Here is a 19,009-nt window from a genome sequence, read left to right as displayed (position 1 = left end):
TCATCCAAGTCACTCATAAAAATCATGAAGAGTGAGGGTCATGGTTTGAATGATGGTGAAACCTGCCTTTCTTTTTGCAACAGCATAAACGTGGAGAGAAACTGATGTTTTTCTTAGGTCTAGGAGCGCCATTGATGATCTGGGTTTGGTTGTAGCTGAAGCTAAGCGGAAGCGCTGTGGGATCACTGAATCGATTGCAGATTATGTCACGTCATCTGATCTACATGGCCAAAGTGCAATATAATTATTTTCCACAGTATCAGATATGGAAGGGGAAAATAATAACACTTCTTGTTCTGAATGGAAAATTGGAAAGGTGATTTGGAGGAACACGCAAGGATCAACCATGATCCTTGATCATGGAGATGGTGGTGGACTTTAGGAGATCTAGGCCTCATATGGAGCCAGTGATCATTAATGGAGAATGTGTGGAGCAGGTTAAGACCTACAAGTATCTGGGAGTACAGTTAGACGAGAAGCTAGACTGGACTGCCAACACAGATGCCTTGTGCAGGAAGGCACAGAGTCGACTGTACTTCCTTAGGAGGTTGGCGTCATTCAATGTCTGTAGTGAGATGCTGAAGATGTTCTATAGGTCAGTTGTGGAGAGCGCCCTCTTCTTTGTGGTGGCGTGTTGGGGAGGAAGCATTAAGAAGAGGGACGCCTCACGTCTTAATAAGCTGGTAAGGAAGGCAGGCTCTGTCGTGGGCAAAGTACTGGAGAGTTTAACATCGGTAGCTGAGCGAAGGGCGCTGAGTAGGCTACGGTCAATTATGGAAAACTCTGAACATCCTCTACATAGCACCATCCAGAGACAGAGAAGCAGTTTCAGCGACAGGTTACTATCGATGCAATGCTCCTCAGACAGGATGAAGAGGTCAATACTCCCCAATGCCATTAGGCTTTACAATTCAACCGCCAGGACTTAAGAACTTTTTAAAAGCTATTATTAATGCTTTTTGAGATAGTGATTTAGATGCATATCATATTTTTTACTGAGTTAAGTATTGTATGTAATTAGTTTTGCTACAACAAGTGTATGGGACATTGGAAAAAAAGTTGAATTTCCCCATGGGGATGAATAAAGTATCTATCTATCTATCTATCTATTAGCTGCTGTGGAAAAATTGCCCAGTGCGAGGAACCGCTTTCAAGGTGCAGAGAACAGTGAGTTTCTGAAACTGAGGACATCTGTAGAAGGGATTACTTTTCAGTTAAATACTGGGCATTCTACAAATTTTTAGAACATATTTTCAGCATTAGTGACAAACCTCAATCTGCTATCCAGTTTGGCTACTGATCCTGGGGCGAGGCTGTGAATATAGATTCCTGGTGTACTATTCTCTAAGGTAAGGCAACAGGCTCCAATCCCCAATCCGACTCCAGGCTCTGAAAAAAAAACAATACACAGGTAACAGGTAACTCATCGTGCATTCAGTCTACAACAGAGTATCTACGAAATATCATAAACGTAATTTTAATGGTAAACACATGAGATTCTAGATGCTGGAAATCCAGAAGAACAAAAAGAGACCAGGCAGCATCTATGAAGGAGACTAAACAGTCGACATTTTGGGCCAAGACGCTTCATCAGATTGTTCCATAATTTTAATGGTGTTCAGCAAGGAGGAAGCTCATAGATGGGGAGACTATGGAGAGACCGTATTTCCTGACCATATTTTTGAGAACAGGGTAGTGTCTCAACATGCCCAGGTAAACAAAGTAATAAATATATTCCCAATGTTTGGGATCCGGGTTTGTCATCTTTCGCACACTAGTTGAGCACCCAGTTAGTGTGGTCTTTCATTGATTCTGTTGTGGTTATTATTCTATCTTGGACTTATTGAGTAAGCCCATAAGAAAATGAATCTCAGCTTGTATATGGTGACATAAAAGTACTTTGATAATAAATTTACTTTGAACTTTGAACTGTGGATAAGAAAATAATTCCCTGCAATTTTGTTTGGTGTGGATTACAGATTATTTCCATATCTCGCTAGAATTTGAGGAAAAGTTGAAAGTGATTGAAGGTAAATAGAGACTTGATTGGATAAGGCTGAATGAAAGTCCTGATGAAGGGTCTCAGCCTGAAATGTCGACTGTTTACTCCTTTCCACGGATGCTGCCTGGCCTGCTGAGTTCCTCCAGGATTTCCAGCATCTGCAGATTTTCTTGTGATTTTGATATTTTGGTGTTCACTTTATGTGTATTGGCTTACTATTTCTTTAACTGCAGAGGGACAAGTCTTGATTAATAGCCAGTTAATTAGTATGAATATAGTTTAGAAACTATCATTTCTCTTAGAAAGTAGAAATCATAAATTCTTTTAGGATGGAATCAGTTACAAATGATCAAATCTTTCCAAATGTATATCAGAATATCCATTACTTTCAGTAATATTTACAGCATTAAACCATGAATTTTAGGAACAAAATGATGAACTGCCTGTTGGTTCTCCCAACTTGCAAAGTCTGTAGAGGTACTCAAGTAGTACCATGGCAAGGAAGGTACGACAGCACTTCAACTTTCACAGGTTCAGCACATTATCTAAAGCTTCGACAAACTTCTATAGATGCTGAGTGCCGAATATCCTGCTGGTTGCATCACAGTGTGGTATGGAAACACCAATGCACATGAATGGAATAGCCTACAAAAAGAAGTGGACACGGCCCAGTCAATCGCAGGAAAAACCCTCCACTCAACTGAACACATCTATAAGGAGCACTGTCACAGGAAAGCAGCATCCTTCATCAGGGACCCTTACCACCCAGGCCAAGCTCTCTTCTCACTGCTGCCCTCAGGAGAGAGGTGAATCCCACACCATCTTGATCAGGAACGGTTACTACTCTTCAAGCATCAGACTCCTGAAGCAACTTCACTCAACACTGACCTGATTCCACGACTGATGGACTCACTTTCAAGGACGCTACAGCTCATGCTTTCAATATTATTTATTGCTTATTATTATTATTATTTTTGTATTTGCACTATGTGTCTTCTTTTGCACATTGGCTGTTTGCCTGTCTTAGTGTGTATTTTTTCATTGACTCTATCTGTGAATGCCTGCAAAACATGTATCTCAGGGTAGTATATGGTGACATATACATATTTTGATAGAAAATTTACTTTGAAATTTAGATTTCTAAGACTCTCCCTCATTTCTATCATACAAATAGAAGAATAGAAATATTCTCCATGTATTTAAGAGAAGGCACATGGTTGGTAGGGGTATGGAGGGCTATGATGCCGGTGCAGGTTGATGGGAGTAGACAGCTTAAATGGTTTGGCACAGACTAGATTCACTAATGCTGTACTTTTCTATGATTCTATTTAACAATGCAAATTTGTATATGGTCAATTACAATGCTGCATTGGTGTTGCTTCAGGTTTTACAACCTTTACAAATTGTGTTCTGGTTATATTATACTCAACATCTTGGTAAGTTTCATGACAAACTGCATTAACCCTGCCAGATGTGGGAGGGCTACTTTTTCTAATTCAGTCTCCCTGTGCACACCTTCCATCTTAGCAGTATCTTTCATGAATCCTGGAATCTACTTAGTGTGACATCCTGCCCATTCATTGTAACGAACGGAAAACGGAAGGAGCAGTCCAAACAAAACGCTGGAGGAACTCAGCAGGCCAGGACACATCTGGGAAAAGAGAACAGTCGACGTTTCAGACCGAAACCCTTTGGAGCAGTGGTCAGGTGGCAGTCTAGGTGCTCGAATTCCTGGTATTCTGTCCCGGCAAATGACACTCAAAGTTAAGAGATGCATTTGCAGAGGTACTGTAACCCTTCGAAATATGTAACAATTAATTATTTATTGACATTAGCTTCTGAATAAACCTTTATTCCATCCCATATGTTCTACTGCAGAGTGGAGACAACATCTTCACAATGCCCTATCTTCCAGAAAAAAGATGGTTAACCAAAATTAGTGGAGGCACTTGCCACTGTATTTATATCTCCCCTGAGAACGGTTCATGAACCCATTAACAATATCTCACTATTCCACTTTCACACAATTTATTTATCGTTTTATTGGAATATGGCTTTTTAATGTCTTGCACAGTACTACTAACATAAAAACAAGCTTCACAATGTATATCAGTGATAATAAACCTGATTTGGATTCCTTTGCCTATTCCTTCTTTGGCCAGTCTTTCGAGTTTATGGAGCTGTTTTGTTGGTCCACTGAGCAGAAACATTACCTTTTTTCAATGTCACCTCCATGATGATTCGATCCTTTGGTCCCGGCCCCTTGCGAGAATAGTCCCCCTCTTCTGAGCCCGGTATTGGAGTTCCACCACTGGTATTGGAATTGGGAGAGCTGGAGCGGCTCATTAGCGTGGGAGTGGGACACGGTGTAAGGCTCGGGCTACGCAACCTGGTACGGACAGTTAGCGTCACAACTCCTTTTCTCAGTTGCTGTTAAGAACAAAACAATGTACTTTAATCGATGCATTTTGTCCGAATGCATGACGGCTTGATACCGTAACTGCTCGGCATGTGATGGCAATATACTGCAGAGGCTATGGATATAGCACATTACCAAAAGCGGCCTCTCCTCCGAGGACTGTCTCTATATTTCTCGCTGCCTCAACAAAGCAGCCAGTGTAATCAAAGACTCCTCCCACTCTGAAAACTCTCTCTTCTCCCCTCTTGCATCAGGCAGAAGATACAAAAGCTGGTAAAGTATGTACTAGCAGGCTCAAATACAACTTCTATCCCCTTATTCAGATTCTTAAACAGACTTCTTATAAAATAAGATGGACTCTTGGCCTCACAATCTACCTCGTTATGATCTTGCACTTTGTCACAAACCTGCAATGAACATTTTTGGTAGCATTTACACCAGGGATTCCCAACCGTTAACCGAGGGGTCTGTGGACCCAGGTTGGGAACCCCTGGTTTACACTGTAGTCTGCATTGCTATTGGTTTACCTTACCTTTTACCTCAGTGCAATGTGTAATGATTTGATCTGTCTGAACAGTATGCCAGGCAAGCTCTTCACTGTATCTTGGTACATGACTTAATAAGCTGTCAAAATGTAAAGGTAAATGCTTTAGGGTCACCTGGCATTCTTTGATCCTAATTGGTCAGTTGTGATGCGTAAGGATTTGTTTTTAAACGATCTTCTATGTGGTGGTGTGCTGGGGCAGTGGCATCAACACAGGTGATGCCAACAGGCTGTATGAATTGATTAGAAAGGCTGGCTCTGCTATAGGAGTCAAACTGGACACACTGCAGGCTGTGGAAGAATAAAGAATCCTACGGAAATGCCTGGCAATTTTGAACATTTCTCACCCTTTGCAAGCCGCCTTGGCTGAACTGAGGAGCACTTTTAGTAACAGACTAAGACAACTGTGCTGCTTCAAAGAGCGCTATATGAGGTCATTCTTACCCTCGACCATTAGACTCTGTAATGAGTTGATGATGAGCTGGGAAAGTGATGACCCCCTCATGATGGACTGCTTGTGGTATCTTATGTTTTTTATTCTTTCTGCTTCTCTTCTAATATTCATATCTGTTTACTTATAATGCTACTGTGACACTGTAATTTCCCTTAAGATCAATAAAGTATCTATCTATAAGTCACAATGGAGATTTATAACATTTTATTGTTTTATATTATGTGCAATTGGACATGAATAAGTATATTTTCAAATGTGGATGAAAAGTAAATACAGTGGATTCTGGTTAATTGAACTGTTGGTTAATCAGGGAAACCACTTACTTGGGACAACTATTAAAGAACAAAAACTAATTGCCGGGATTTCCTTAGTTTATTTGGGACACTATACTGCTTAAATGGGACAGGAAGCTGTAGCTGAACAGATTATAGCTAGCATCAGTCGCGTGCACTTGCGTGACTAGTTTCTAACCATGGTTAACGTGAACAGTTTTTAAGTATTGTCAGTTGCATGTGTTTGTGTTCCAAAATGAGAGATTTTTATCACTGGTACAGTGCTGTGCAAAAGTCTTATGCACTCTAGCTTCATATCTCTGCCTAAGACTTTTGCACTGTACTGTAGTTGGCCAGAAATAAGCAGTAAGACAAATCAGAACTGTTTTGTTCACTGCTGCTTCAAGCATTCAGGCTTGGAGATGCCAGAAATGGCCGTGAGTGAAAATGGAATGATTCCACTACTTCAACAAGTTAGAAACTACAAAAAATTGAATCTGTCAACAATCATCCAGGGCATCAAAGGGTATGGGGAGAAGGCAGGGGAGTGGGGATGACTGGAAGAATTGGACCAGCCTATGATTGAATGGTGGAGCAGACTCAATGGGCTGAATGGCCTACTTCTGCTCCTATGTCTTATGGTCTTATGTTACAATGAAAATGGAGATGGAATTATCAAAGGCATTGTATGAAAGCAGCCCATTACTTAACTAGGTGTCTGAGCTAATTTTGTTCATTTTCATTCAATCAAAAGAACATGGCAGTGTACATTGGATATTTTCCTCTATTGATAACTATTAGGAACTAATACACTGTTTTATAGTACCGTAGTAGTATTGGTAGTATTCTTATTTGTTCTGTATTTCATTTAAATACATAATTTGTTACTCAGTGGTAGCTTGTCTTTTTTATACCTTTTTAACGATATCTGTGAAACTTCAGCTCATGGGGCAGCCGCTTAATTGGATGAAAATGCATTGGAATTAACTGGAATCCACTGCATTCATAAAAACAATAAGACTAACAGTCTAAGAATTAGAAGTTGGACAATATAAATACTTACTTTTATTTTACAACATTCTGGATTTCTGTTTGGAAAATAAAATTGTCCTGTTAATCTATGTTTTCCCTTCAGGCTAATCAATCCAGCTTGGTTTCACTTAAGAGTTTTATATTAAACGTGTTATCGTACCTTAAAGGTCTGTATGGCTTGTTGATGAGTTAATCCCAGGAGAGATTCCCCATTAACCTCCAGAATTTCATCTCCTGTTGAATACAACACAGATCTATCAATTATTAAATTATTTCACCCTTTTATATGAGCACCATTCACTACCTTGAAGCCTACTGAACCATGGACACTGTTCCCAAAGGGCTCTTGCATGGAACCCTTGTCAGTCTTCATTCCCTAAGGTCTAGTAAAGTCCCTCCTTGATCGAATTCCCTGCAAGTTGCTTCAAAAACTTTGTGGCATCATTTTACAAATCCTTCTCCACCCAAGTTCCTTATGCCAAGCTAATTTCAGTCAACATTTGGAAGTTAAAATCCCCTACTACTACAGCAGAGAATCTGCAGATTTTCTCTTGTTTGTGATTTGACAACTACAACCTTATGGCTTTTACATCCTTCTGCAATCTGTTTACAAATCTGTTCTAATTCCAGCTACCTACTGGGAGTCCTATTGCTTGCCACTTTCACAACTCTTCATTTTACCCATGAAGCCTTTAGGCTGATCTCTCCGGGATATCCACCTTGAGCACTGCCACAATGTTCTGCCTGATCAGCAGTGCAACACTCACCAGCACAGCTCAGGGAGTTCCAGTGCTCAGAGCTTGATTTGGGCACCCGTACTACATCAATATATAAAACAAAATTTAAAAATCATACCTGAAATAACTATAGCCCGGAACACTGAGCTGCCAGCAGTGCCCTTCCCTCTGTCACATTTCTGTGATTGCAACAAAATCCCGTGAGCTGATAAATGTTCTCAGCTCATCTGTCCTAACTGGTATGCTCATTGCACTAAAGGAAATAATTTTCCCGAGTTCCTCTCACCCTTCCAATTCCTGATTTGCAGTTATTTCTGGGATGTTACCTGTGTGCTCTTTAGTGAAAATTGATGCAAAATACCTAGTTAATTCATCCTCTACCTCACGTTTTCTATAATGAATTCCCCAGACCTACTGTAATTTCTTTTTTGCCAATGCTCACTTTAAACTCTACCTAAACTCTTATCATTTGCTTTTATATTGGCTAAGTACTGTAATTCTGTTCTATTTCTTATTGGTATTTTTGTCTGTCTTTGCTGTTTGGAAAAAGTTACGATGAAATATTAATCCTCAATAGTGCAAGAGGGTTAAACAAAACATAATTTGTTAGGTATGTCCAGGAAGGATTTCTAACCCAATACATAGACAGGCTGACTAGAGAAGAGGCTATATTGGACCTGGTCAGGTGACAGATCTTACAGTGGGGAGCATTTTGAAGACAATACCTTAATTCCCCGACCATTATCATAGCCTTGGACAAGGATAGGAGCAGAAAGTATCAGAAATTATTTAATTGGGTGAAGGTTAGTTATGATGCTATGAGGCAGGAGCTTGGGAGCATAAATTGGGAACAGATGTTCTCAGGGAAATGTAAAACAGAAATGTGGAGGTTTTTTAGGGAGCACTTGCTGGGTTTTTTGGATAGGTGTGTCCCATTGAGGCAGGTTAAAGATGGGAGGGTGGAGGAACCCTGCAATGATTGACCAGAGAGGTGGAACACTTAGTCAAGGGGAAGAAGGAAGCATACTTAAGGTTTAGCAAGCAAAGATCAGACAAGTCACTTAAGATTTATAAGGTAGCCAGGAAGGAGTTTAGTATAGAAAAGCTAGAAGGGGACATGAAACGGCCTTTGTGAGTAGGATTATGGAAAACCCCAAGGCATTTAGTCATACTTGAAGAACAGGAGGATGATCAGAATGAGGACAGGACTGATCCATGGTTTGGATCTGGAGGAGATATGGGAGGCCCTTATTGAATACTTTGCTTTTGTATTTATCTATGAGGGGTACGTTGACAAATGTGAGGTCAGCGTAGAGCATGCTAATGTTCTGGAAGATATCAAAGTTAAGAAAGAGGATGTGTTAGAACTTTTGAAAAACATTAGGATAAGTAAGTCCCTGGGACTGGAGGGGATATATCCCAGACCACAGTATGAGCATTGTGCTCATTTCTGGTCACCTCATTACAGGAAGGATGTGGAAGCTCTAGAGAGAGTGCAGAGGAGATTTACCGGGATGCTGCCTGGATTACAGAACATGAATTTTGAGGAAAGGTTGAGCCAGCAAGGGTTTTTTTTTCTGTGCAATGAAGGAGAATGAGAATAGAGTTGAAAGAAGTGTAGAAGATGACAAGAGGCACTGACGGAGTGCACAGCCTTTTATCCTAGGAAGAAAATGGCTAACACAGGAGGGCCTACTTTTAAGGTGACTGGAGGGAAGTACAAGGGGATCTCAGAGGTAGGTTTTTTTTTCACGCAGAGAGTGGTGGGTGAGTGAAACCTACTGCAGAAGGTGGTGGTGGAGGCAGATACATTAGGGTTTATTTAAAATTACCTTTAGATAGGCACTGGATGAAAGAAAAATGAGGGGCTATGTGGGAGGGAAGGGTTAGATTAATCTTGGAGTAAATTAAAAGGTTGGTGCAATCACTTGGGACAAAGCGCCTGTACTGTTCTATGTTCTATGAAATGAAACTCATTTATTGCTTTTGGTATTATATTTCACTCTGATTGAATTGAATCAGCTGCTGAGTAGACGCAGTATCTATACATCCATGGAAGGAGATGTATAATATTCCCGAAAGAGTTAATTGGCTTTATGATGTGCAATATGTCTAATCAGTGCCAGGAAAATGAATTGTTACTTTTTATACTAATTAATTATAAATTCTTCATGGTGAAACTTTCACCATCTGTTTCAAATCTCTTCGGTTTGGATCATTAATTTATTGAATCAATAAAAGAGCTGATGGAATGAACTACACCTTTGGGGATGATAAGCTGTAATATTTTAAGCAAAAGCAGTTATCTGGAACCTATTACTGTCACTGCTCCAACTGGCTGGTTAATTATTCAAGGAAAAGCTGAGAAATGTGGTTTATGTAATAAAACTACATAAATAATAAAACTAAGTTGAAAAAGTAAATTAACTTTAAGAGTGAAAATAACTCTGTTGGCTCTATTATTCCCTTTAGTTATACTACAGAAAAATCCAATCTAGTACATGCTGCATGATATTTAACCTTCCTGATCATTCAATATTTAAATGTATTGTCCTGGGCAAAAATCTTTGCCATTGCCAGATATCAAAACCGGCTTTACATTGTGACCACTTTCCTAAGTAAATTTTTTATCTTGAACAGTTAAGACATTTTCATGGTGTAGACACTTCCATACATCTGAGGAATGGGAAAGTACTCTCAAATGTTTTCAGTATCAATAGAAATGTAATTTAAAAAATGGCAAACAATCTGTTTCATTAAAAGTACAAAGTACTGTTTACTATATACAAATCTGGCTCAACACCCAGGGCAAACACAGAGGGCTACACTCTTAAATAAAGAGGTCATAAAATTTGTTTTATATTTTGGTCACAATCTCAGCCTATGAAGACATGGTTTCATGTTGCATACTGTGTTTTTTTTAAACCTTAACTTTTCCCCAATAGCTGATAAGCTTTTCGTAAACTCCTTACAAAGACTTACAACTACAATTGAGAGGGCTACCACTATAGTATTGATCTGAGATATGGATCATTTTTGGAAAAGTTCTTGCAAACATTATTAGATCAAATGCTGATTAAACAGAAAAATCTTCAGTTAAAATCTTGCAAGCCCTTTCCCGAACTTAGTTCAGATATTTATAATGAACTTTACTTTTTTTTAACTTATTCTTGTAAATCTAAATAAACTTCTTCAATATACATCATTCTCAAGCTATCAAGTATTTATTATCATGCTGCCTTCTCTGAGTTAGGGATTGGTTGATGACATTCCAGAGTAAAAAGCTACCAATCACACCTGTAGACACAATTCTTCTGGTTCATGTAAAACAGACATCAGACACGTTTCATCCAATGGCAAATGAATTGGAAATATAGTAATGGTAAGATCAATTGAAAATAGTAATTTGTTGGCAGTTAAAATCAATGATGAATAGCCTTTGTAATATGCCTCTTGGACTTTCAATTAACATAAGTTTTAAAGAGTTAGATTTCAGACCTTCCTTCAATCTTCCATCAGCAGCAGCTGCTCCATTTGGAAAAATAGTTTTAACAAATATTCCCATCCGTCCTCGGGCAGAGTCCTGACCACCAACTATGCTGAAACCAAGACCCTGAAAAATATAGTTAACAAGAAATAATTAAGCCATTTGCCTTCCTCACTACTTTTTGGGCCTTCTTTCATTTACAGACTCCCTTCATTCAGACGATAATCCATCTTTTGATTCTTCTAGCCAAAGAGCATGACATCATATTTCCTCACTTGAAATTCCTTTTGCCAGGAGTTCACCCAATTAAATCAACCTACAGTATATCCAGCGGAGAATTACAAAGCCTTCGTCACAAGATGCCCTTCCACCAATGGCCTTTCTCAAGGAATCACAGCTTACAGAAAGCTTGCCAGGTTTCTTTCTATCAGTGCTTGCCCATGCCCATCAGCAGGACAGATTTACCAAAGCTGGAATTACAGGGGGATACAGTCAGCAAGGGGAGGGGCAGGGAGTCTACAAGTCAATTTTAAGTTTCTCTGAATATCATAAACATTTCCTAATAGCAACAGTTTTGACAACTGATGAGGGTGGGAATAGACCTTACAAGCTGTCAAAGCACCTCACTGAGAGTAATCAGCTATTTCTGCTGAGACAGACCCACATTATGCATCACCATAAGAACGTGCTGAGAGGCTGGTTGCCAATAGAAGACTGCACCCAGCGTTCAGGTGCAATGTCCTCTCAAGGCAGGTGGCGAGTGATCTATTGGCAGCAGAGGATCTGTTCCCTAATATGTTTTTGCAGACTTGTGGTGCAATTACAAGAACACATTACAATGAAAACTATTAAAAGTTTAGTAAAGTGTACAGATAAGACATACGATGCACTGTGTAATCCCTATTCTAGGCTGAATTGGGCCAAATATTGCCTCAGTTACAAAGTTGAAAGTAAATTTATTATCAAAGTACATATATGTCACCACATACAACCCTGACGTCATTTTCTTGCGGGTGTACTCAATAAATCCATAATGGAATAATAACTTTAATAGAACCAATGAAAGACTGCATCAACTTGGGTGCTGAACATGTGCGCAAAAGATAACAGACTGTGCAAATATGCAAAGAAAGAAATAACAATAATAAATAATCTGAGTTTTTTAAGAGACTCTTAGATAAGTACATGGAGCTTAGTAAAATAGAGGGCTATGCGGCAAGGAAATTCTAGACAGTTTCCAGAGTTTCCAGAGTGGTCCAAAGGATCTGTAATGTGCTGTAGATTTCTATGTTTCTATGTTAAATAAATAAGAAATAATTATCAAGAACATAAGAAGAAGAGTCCTTGAAAGTAAGCTCATTGGTTGAGGGAACATTTCAATGATGGGGCAAGTGAAATTATCCCCTTTGGTTCAAGAGCCTGATGGTTGAGGGGTAATAACTGTTCCTGAACCTGGTAGTTTGAGACCTGAAGCTCCTGTACCTTCTCCTGATGGCAGCAGTGAGAAGAGAGCATGATCTGCGTGGTGGGGGGGACCCCGAAGATGGATGCTGCAATAACACTCCATGTCGATGTGTTCAGTGGTGGGGAGGGCTTTACCCCTGATGGACTGGGCCATATCCACTACTTTTTGTAGGATTTTCTATTGCAGCGCATTGATATTTCCATACCAGGCTCTGGTACAGACTGCAGTACATCAATCCAACCTGTCTCATTGGACATGGAGACTAGAATCATCCCAATTTATGTGGACCTCTGGCCATTCATATGTGCTTCACATCAAAGATTACTACCTTTTCTCGAATATAACCTCCAATGAGGTAACAAATAAGGTAGATGAAAGGCCATCCAACTGCAAGGATAAAAATAATGGGAGTAACTAGAGACACCCTTGATTGAGTAGATGCTTACCTTTCCTTGTCCTTTCATTAGAACGATGTTAGAGATGATTGAAGGTTGGGCCAGTCGCCACGGCGATTCCACTTGAACCGTACTCAAGGAACGCGCTGACTTTTTTACGATTTGATACTCCTATAAGTGATATACAAAGAACAAGGCTGCATGCTGTGACTCAAGCTTGGAACAGAACTGAGATTTCGGGAAACTCACTCAAACAAGACAGTGAACAGAAAATTAAACCGTTGCATTCTCAATTGAGGAATGACACAGAAGAGTAAAATTTGAGTAAAATCATTGCGCCATCAGAACGTTTCATATAAAGGCTGCATGCATCGGTAACCAGAGCAGCCAGATCAACATGAAAGCAAATATAAAAATGATGAAATCTCGAGTTCCACATCGTCTCAGAGAAGGTACAACTCTAATTATTCCAGAGCAGGATGATAGTTACTAAAGAAAGTCATGTTTATGGCTTAGCAAACATTTTATAGTGTTCTGTGATTCAGTTTTCAAATTTGCATGGAATATCTCTCTTGGGTGCAAATTTATTAAAAGAATAAAGATTAAGGATCAGTTTATCACAGTGAAATGTGTCATATTTGCACCAATGACTAACACGGTCTGATTATGTGGAGGAGGCTACCTGCAAGTGTTGCCACACTTCTGGCGCGGACACAACAAGCCCACAATTTACTCACCCTAACCCATACTTCTTTGGAATGTGGGAGGAAAACAGAGCACCCAGAGGAAAGCCACGCAGTCACGGGGAGAATGTACGACCTCCTTACAGGCGGCGGTGGGAATTGAACCCTGACTGCTGCAATCGCATTGCACTAACTGCGACATCACTTGTCTAACGTTTAAATGCAACACAGTGAGGAACTGAGCATTCACCTGTCTGGTTCCCGCTGCATCAAGCTGCTGGGGAAGGGAGTGTTTCCGCCCTCCTCGAGGTGGCTTTTCTGACATTTCACCACTCGCTTCACCATTCTCCACCATCAGCTCATCATCTTCTCCCACAGATTCCAAGCGGCTCCCTCCGCCTGTCGAAGATATGACAGTGACAGTGAGAAAGCTACGAGGGACACATACCAGGAATTTGAGTTTCATGGTGTGTTTTTGCAAAATTAAATTGTGGATATTTGACCTGGAATTTCACGTCTGAGCTCCCTGATTGCATGAGAGTGAGTTTAATGAAAATTCTAAAATCTCAGCTTGCACATCATCACAGAGAATCAAGAATGAGTCTCCTTTAGCAAATGTTTTTACCATCTGATTCCAAAGGCACAAACACCTCTGTGCAGGCATCTTCACTGCACACAGTTCAAGAAGGTGGTTCATCGCCGTTACCTTAAGACAATGAAGAGATAAAGATTTGCTTTACTTGTCACACGCACAGCAGGACATACAGTGAAATGCGTTGTTTAAGTCAAATCAAAGCAGCCCCTAAGTGTGGCTATGCTTCCGGCACCATCGTAGCACGCTGACAACTTTCTAATCCTAACCTTGGAATTTGGGAGGAAACCAGGGCACCCAGAGGGAACCCACGCAATCATGGGGAGAACATGCAAACTCCTTATTAACAACGGTGGGAATCGAATCCTGATGTTACAGCTAACACTGTTAGTGTAACACTAACCATTTAAAGTTGACCTTACCTTGAACAACCCCATAAGGTATATGATTTTCTTTAGTAGAAGCTGTAAAAACAGCAATGAAACTGTTAAACTACTGCAACTTCACAGTTTACAATTTCAGGTAATGACGTAGCTGGCCTGACGCTGAGTATTAAGGTAGATTATCTCTTATGTTGTGGCGTCCTGGAACTAGCACGGGAAGCTAAAGAAATTTGGCAAGTTTACTGAAGCACCACAGAAAGCAGTCTATTTGGATACATGACGGATCGGGATAGCAACTGGTCTGCACGTGACTGTAAGAAACTGTGGAGGGCCGTGCACACAGCTCGGCACATCACAGTAACTAGTGTCCACTCCATGGACTGTTTCAGTAAAGCAGCCATCATAATCAAAGACCCCACCCACCCCAGACAGTCTCTCTTCTCCCCTTTCCCATTGGGCAGAAGATACAAAAGCCTGAAAGCATGTACCACCAGGCTGAAGGACTGCTGTTACAAGACTATTAAATAGCTCCCTCATACAATAAGATTAGATTCTTGACCTCACAATCTTCCTTTGTATGATCTTGCATCTTGTTGTTTACCTGCACTGCACTTCCTCTGTAACTGATTCTGCAGTATTATTGTTTCACCTTATTTTACCTCAGTGCACATTGCAATGATTTGCAGGACAGGCTTTCCACTGTATCTCAGTACATGTGATAATAATAAATCAATTCCAATTCTTGTCTGACACTTTTGTGGTATCACTTATCAACAGATACTTGAATGTTACTTTGGTCTTGCGAGATGCAGAGTGGTACCACTTTATTAGTAGAGGAGTTGTGAATGGAATTAAACCTGGGTGCAATCAACTGAGGACAATCCTGCTCCCGACCTTCTTATGGAAAGTAGATCATTGAAGGTGTTTTGACCTAGAACATTATCCTGAAACCCATTGAGTCTGCTCCACCATTTCATCATGACTGGTTGAATTTTCCACTCAGCCTCAATATCCTGTCTTCTCCCCATATCCCTTCATCTCCTGACCAATCAAGAATCTGTAAACCTCTGCCTTAAATCTACATAAAGACTTGGCCTCCACAGCTGCCTGAATTCCACAGAATCACCACTCTTTGGCTAAAGAAATACCTCATCTCTGTTTTAAAATTACACCTTTCTATTCTGAGGCTATGTCCTCTGGTCTTAGACTCTCCCACCATAGGAAACATCCTCTCTATCAAGGCCTTTCACTATTCAACAGTTCTCAATGACACCACCCCTCATTTTCCTGAATTCCAGTGAATACAGGCTCAGAGCCATCAAACGCTCTTCATGTAACAAGTCATTCAATCCTGGAATCATTTTCGTGAATCTTCTTTGAACCCTCTCCAGTTTCAGAGCATCATTTCTAAGATAAGGGGCCCAAACCAGCTCACAATACTCCAAGTGAGGCCTCACCAGTGCTTTATAATGTTTCAACATTACATCCTTGTTTTTATGACATTGCATTTGCCTTCTTCACCACAGACTCAACCTGCAAATTAACCTTTCGGGAATCCTGCACAAGGATTCCCAGGTCCCTTTGCACCTCGGTTTTTTGTATTTTCTCTCCATTTCGAAAATAATCAACCCTTTCATTGAGCATGACCATAAACCTCTAGACACTGTATTCCATCTGCCATTTCCTTGTCCCTTCTCGTAATCTGTCTAAGTCCTACCTGTCTGCATCCTCAAAACTTCTTCCCCTCCACCGTCTGCAAACTTTGTAACAAAGCCATCAATTCCTTCATCCAAATCATTGACAAATAATGTAAAAAAGATCACTCCCAGCACAGACCCCTGTGGACCTCCACTAGTCACCATTAGCCAGTTAGAAAAGGCTCTCTTTCTTCTCACTCCTTGCCTCCTGCCAATCTGTCACTGCTTTATCCATGCTGGAATCTTTCAATCCAGTTATCTTTACATTTTATCCACAGTTATCCTCCTTTCCCTAGAAATTCTGGTATTTATTGAAAATTATGAGAAATATATAAACTAAAATCTGACAGTTCACAGGAGATTGACAAGTAATTATGGCACCTACCTTGTGATCGACTTCTGAATTTCATTATGCTACCTCCTGGTACTGGACTTCGGCAGCATGGTGAAGATGCTTCATGTTCTTCTCCTTTTGTAGTTTCTGAAACCTGCAATCAAGCAAAATAATAAAGTAATCTCTAACAATCCCAAACAAAATCTGGTCTCTACTTAGCATCATCTAGATTAGGGGTTCCCAACCTCTTTTACGCCACGAACCATTACCACCAAGCAAGGGGTTCATATACCCTAGGCTGGGAATTCCTGATGTAGAATAAAATAAAAAATGACAAAAATTATACTGATAAGTTTTTAAAGAGCCTCTCAAAGTCCAACTGTACATCACTGTTGTGAAAGGTGGAAATGGGTAAGGCTGGCCAACAAGGCTCTGGTAAATCTGTATAGGCCAATCTCCTGTACAGTGGATTACAGAACATTGATGAACTCCAACTATATCATCAACTGAGGGAGGTCATCAATGGCCTATGACCCCCCTGGGAGTGAAGGACCCAAGAAGAAGTAGTTTCCAAAAATGGATTCTTATTAAAATGGTGTAAAATAAAGCTTATTTACATCTAACAGTTAGTGGTTGGAATGATAGAGGGCTTCTTTCCAAATGGATTATTTTACTTTATGGCATCGGCGTGAAGACAATACATAAATTCACATGATTGCATTCTGAATGGTATGTCAGTCCATGGCCCCCTCTACTGCCACCTTGAGACCACTCTCAGGTTGGAGGACCAGCAGCTCATATTCCATTTGGGTCGACTCCAACCTGAGAGCATGATCATGTTCTTTCCCCCTTCTCCACCTCTCCTTTTCTATTCCTCAATCTGGTTCCCCTCTTACCATTTCTCTTTTCCACACCTGCGCATCACCTCCCTCTGGTGCCCCTCCTCTTACCCTTTTCCTTTCCTATCAGATTCCTTCTTTTACTGCCCTTGCTTTTTCCACCTACCACCTCTCAGTTTCTCACTTCAATTATCCCCCCTCCACCCTCCTATCTCCCCCCACACCTGGCTTTGCCTATCACTTTCCAGCTTGTACTCTTTGTCCTCCCCTCACCTTCGTATTCTGTCTTCCCCCTTCCTTCCCAGTCCTGATGAAGGCCCTTGGCCCAGAACATTGCCTCTATTCCTCTCTATAGATGCTGCCTGACCTGATGAGTTCCTCCAGCATTTTGTGAGTGTTACTTTAAATGACGAGAGACCTATTTTGTGAGACTGAAGATGTTTGTTGTTGGTATGTTGGCTCTAAAAGAGCTGCAGCTGGACTCTTCCATAATCAATGATCTTCATGCTTTATAATGATTTATTGATGGAGTGTTTAATTGCTTAAGTGAAAACTAAACTGGAAAAATAAATGCTACAAAAGCTTCTCTTTGAAATGCTCTTTGAATCCTTTCCTGGTTAACTTGGATCATATTGGACTTGTACTTTGTTGCCCTCAAATTTTGCTGGTTTGTTTAACAGGAAATTGGCACATTAGATAATGAGCCATTGGATAATGTGAATCATACAATTCATCCAGATTTACTGAAAAAGTGAGGTAACAAATGTATTGTAGAACAACATTTCTGTAATGCATTGCATATATATCATAGTGTATAAAAAGCTTAATCATTGAGCAGCCAAATTTTATTGCACTGTGAATCATTTTCTCCTTTTAAGACACAATTGTCATCTTTACTGCATACTGTTTATCCTCACAAGTATTTATATAGATTTTATTCATTTGCCTGACAATATAAAAATAAAGTGCAATGGTTTATGCATTCCGACAAACTGTCATCTGTTAAAAATAAAGTAAAATCATTAAATAGACAATTACATCCAGTTGAATATAACCTATGATTGCCATCTTTAATAAATGATCTTAAAGCTTCTATTTAACAATATATAATGTTTATTATTATGTAAGAAATGAGATGGTTGTTTTATTTAACTCTACAAACATTGAAATTACAAAGATGATAAAAAATTGTAGGAACGCAATAACATTCTCTTCATATGTAATGAAATCTGCATGTAATAAATATTCTGCATTTAAAATAGTACAGCAGAAGTATTTCAATGTACTAAATATAATATTAACAGCAAATGCTCAACATCACACATATAACAGGCTTGGTGGGCCCTCTGCTACCTCATAAATACTTATAGATCACAGCTGCGAAATATCTATCTTCTGCTTCCCATTATGCTTCCAATTAAGAATCTCTGTTCACAATTTCTTCCTGAATCCCAGGGAGTTCGTATAAATAAAGATTATTCTAACATTTATTAAATTGTATTAGCCACTCACTCAATTGCTTCCACAAACGGTACCACAGCATAAAAGCCAGGACCAACAAGCTCCGGGGACAGCTTCTTCCACCAGGCCATCAGACTGATTAATTCATGCTGATCCCATTGTATTTCCGTTATGTTGACTATCCTGTTGTATATACTATTTATTATAAATTAA

The 19,009-nt window shown here is 39.9% G+C and overlaps 1 protein-coding gene across 2 annotated transcripts in view; it reads right to left on the bottom strand.

Annotated features, from left to right (window-relative positions):
* Nucleotides 1–19,009, bottom strand: part of pdzd2 (PDZ domain containing 2) — a 457,654-nt gene that overhangs the window by 101,564 nt on the left and 337,081 nt on the right. For both annotated transcript variants that reach the window (XM_073064257.1, XM_073064259.1), the window contains 7 exons: nt 16,548–16,650; nt 13,741–13,889; nt 12,859–12,978; nt 10,959–11,073; nt 6,884–6,957; nt 4,216–4,432; nt 1,272–1,389 (listed from right to left, as the gene is read on the bottom strand). In XM_073064257.1, coding sequence (XP_072920358.1) covers nt 1,272–1,389; nt 4,216–4,432; nt 6,884–6,957; nt 10,959–11,073; nt 12,859–12,978; nt 13,741–13,889; nt 16,548–16,650 — 896 coding nt within the window. The remainder of the gene's footprint in view (nt 1–1,271; nt 1,390–4,215; nt 4,433–6,883; nt 6,958–10,958; nt 11,074–12,858; nt 12,979–13,740; nt 13,890–16,547; nt 16,651–19,009) is intronic.

The sequence above is a fragment of the Hemitrygon akajei genome, chromosome 13, assembly GCF_048418815.1.
Source record: "Hemitrygon akajei chromosome 13, sHemAka1.3, whole genome shotgun sequence".
NCBI classification, from domain to species: domain Eukaryota; kingdom Metazoa; phylum Chordata; class Chondrichthyes; order Myliobatiformes; family Dasyatidae; genus Hemitrygon; species Hemitrygon akajei.
Note: the sequence above shows the minus strand (reverse complement) of the source record. Positions and strands in the feature narration are given on the sequence as shown.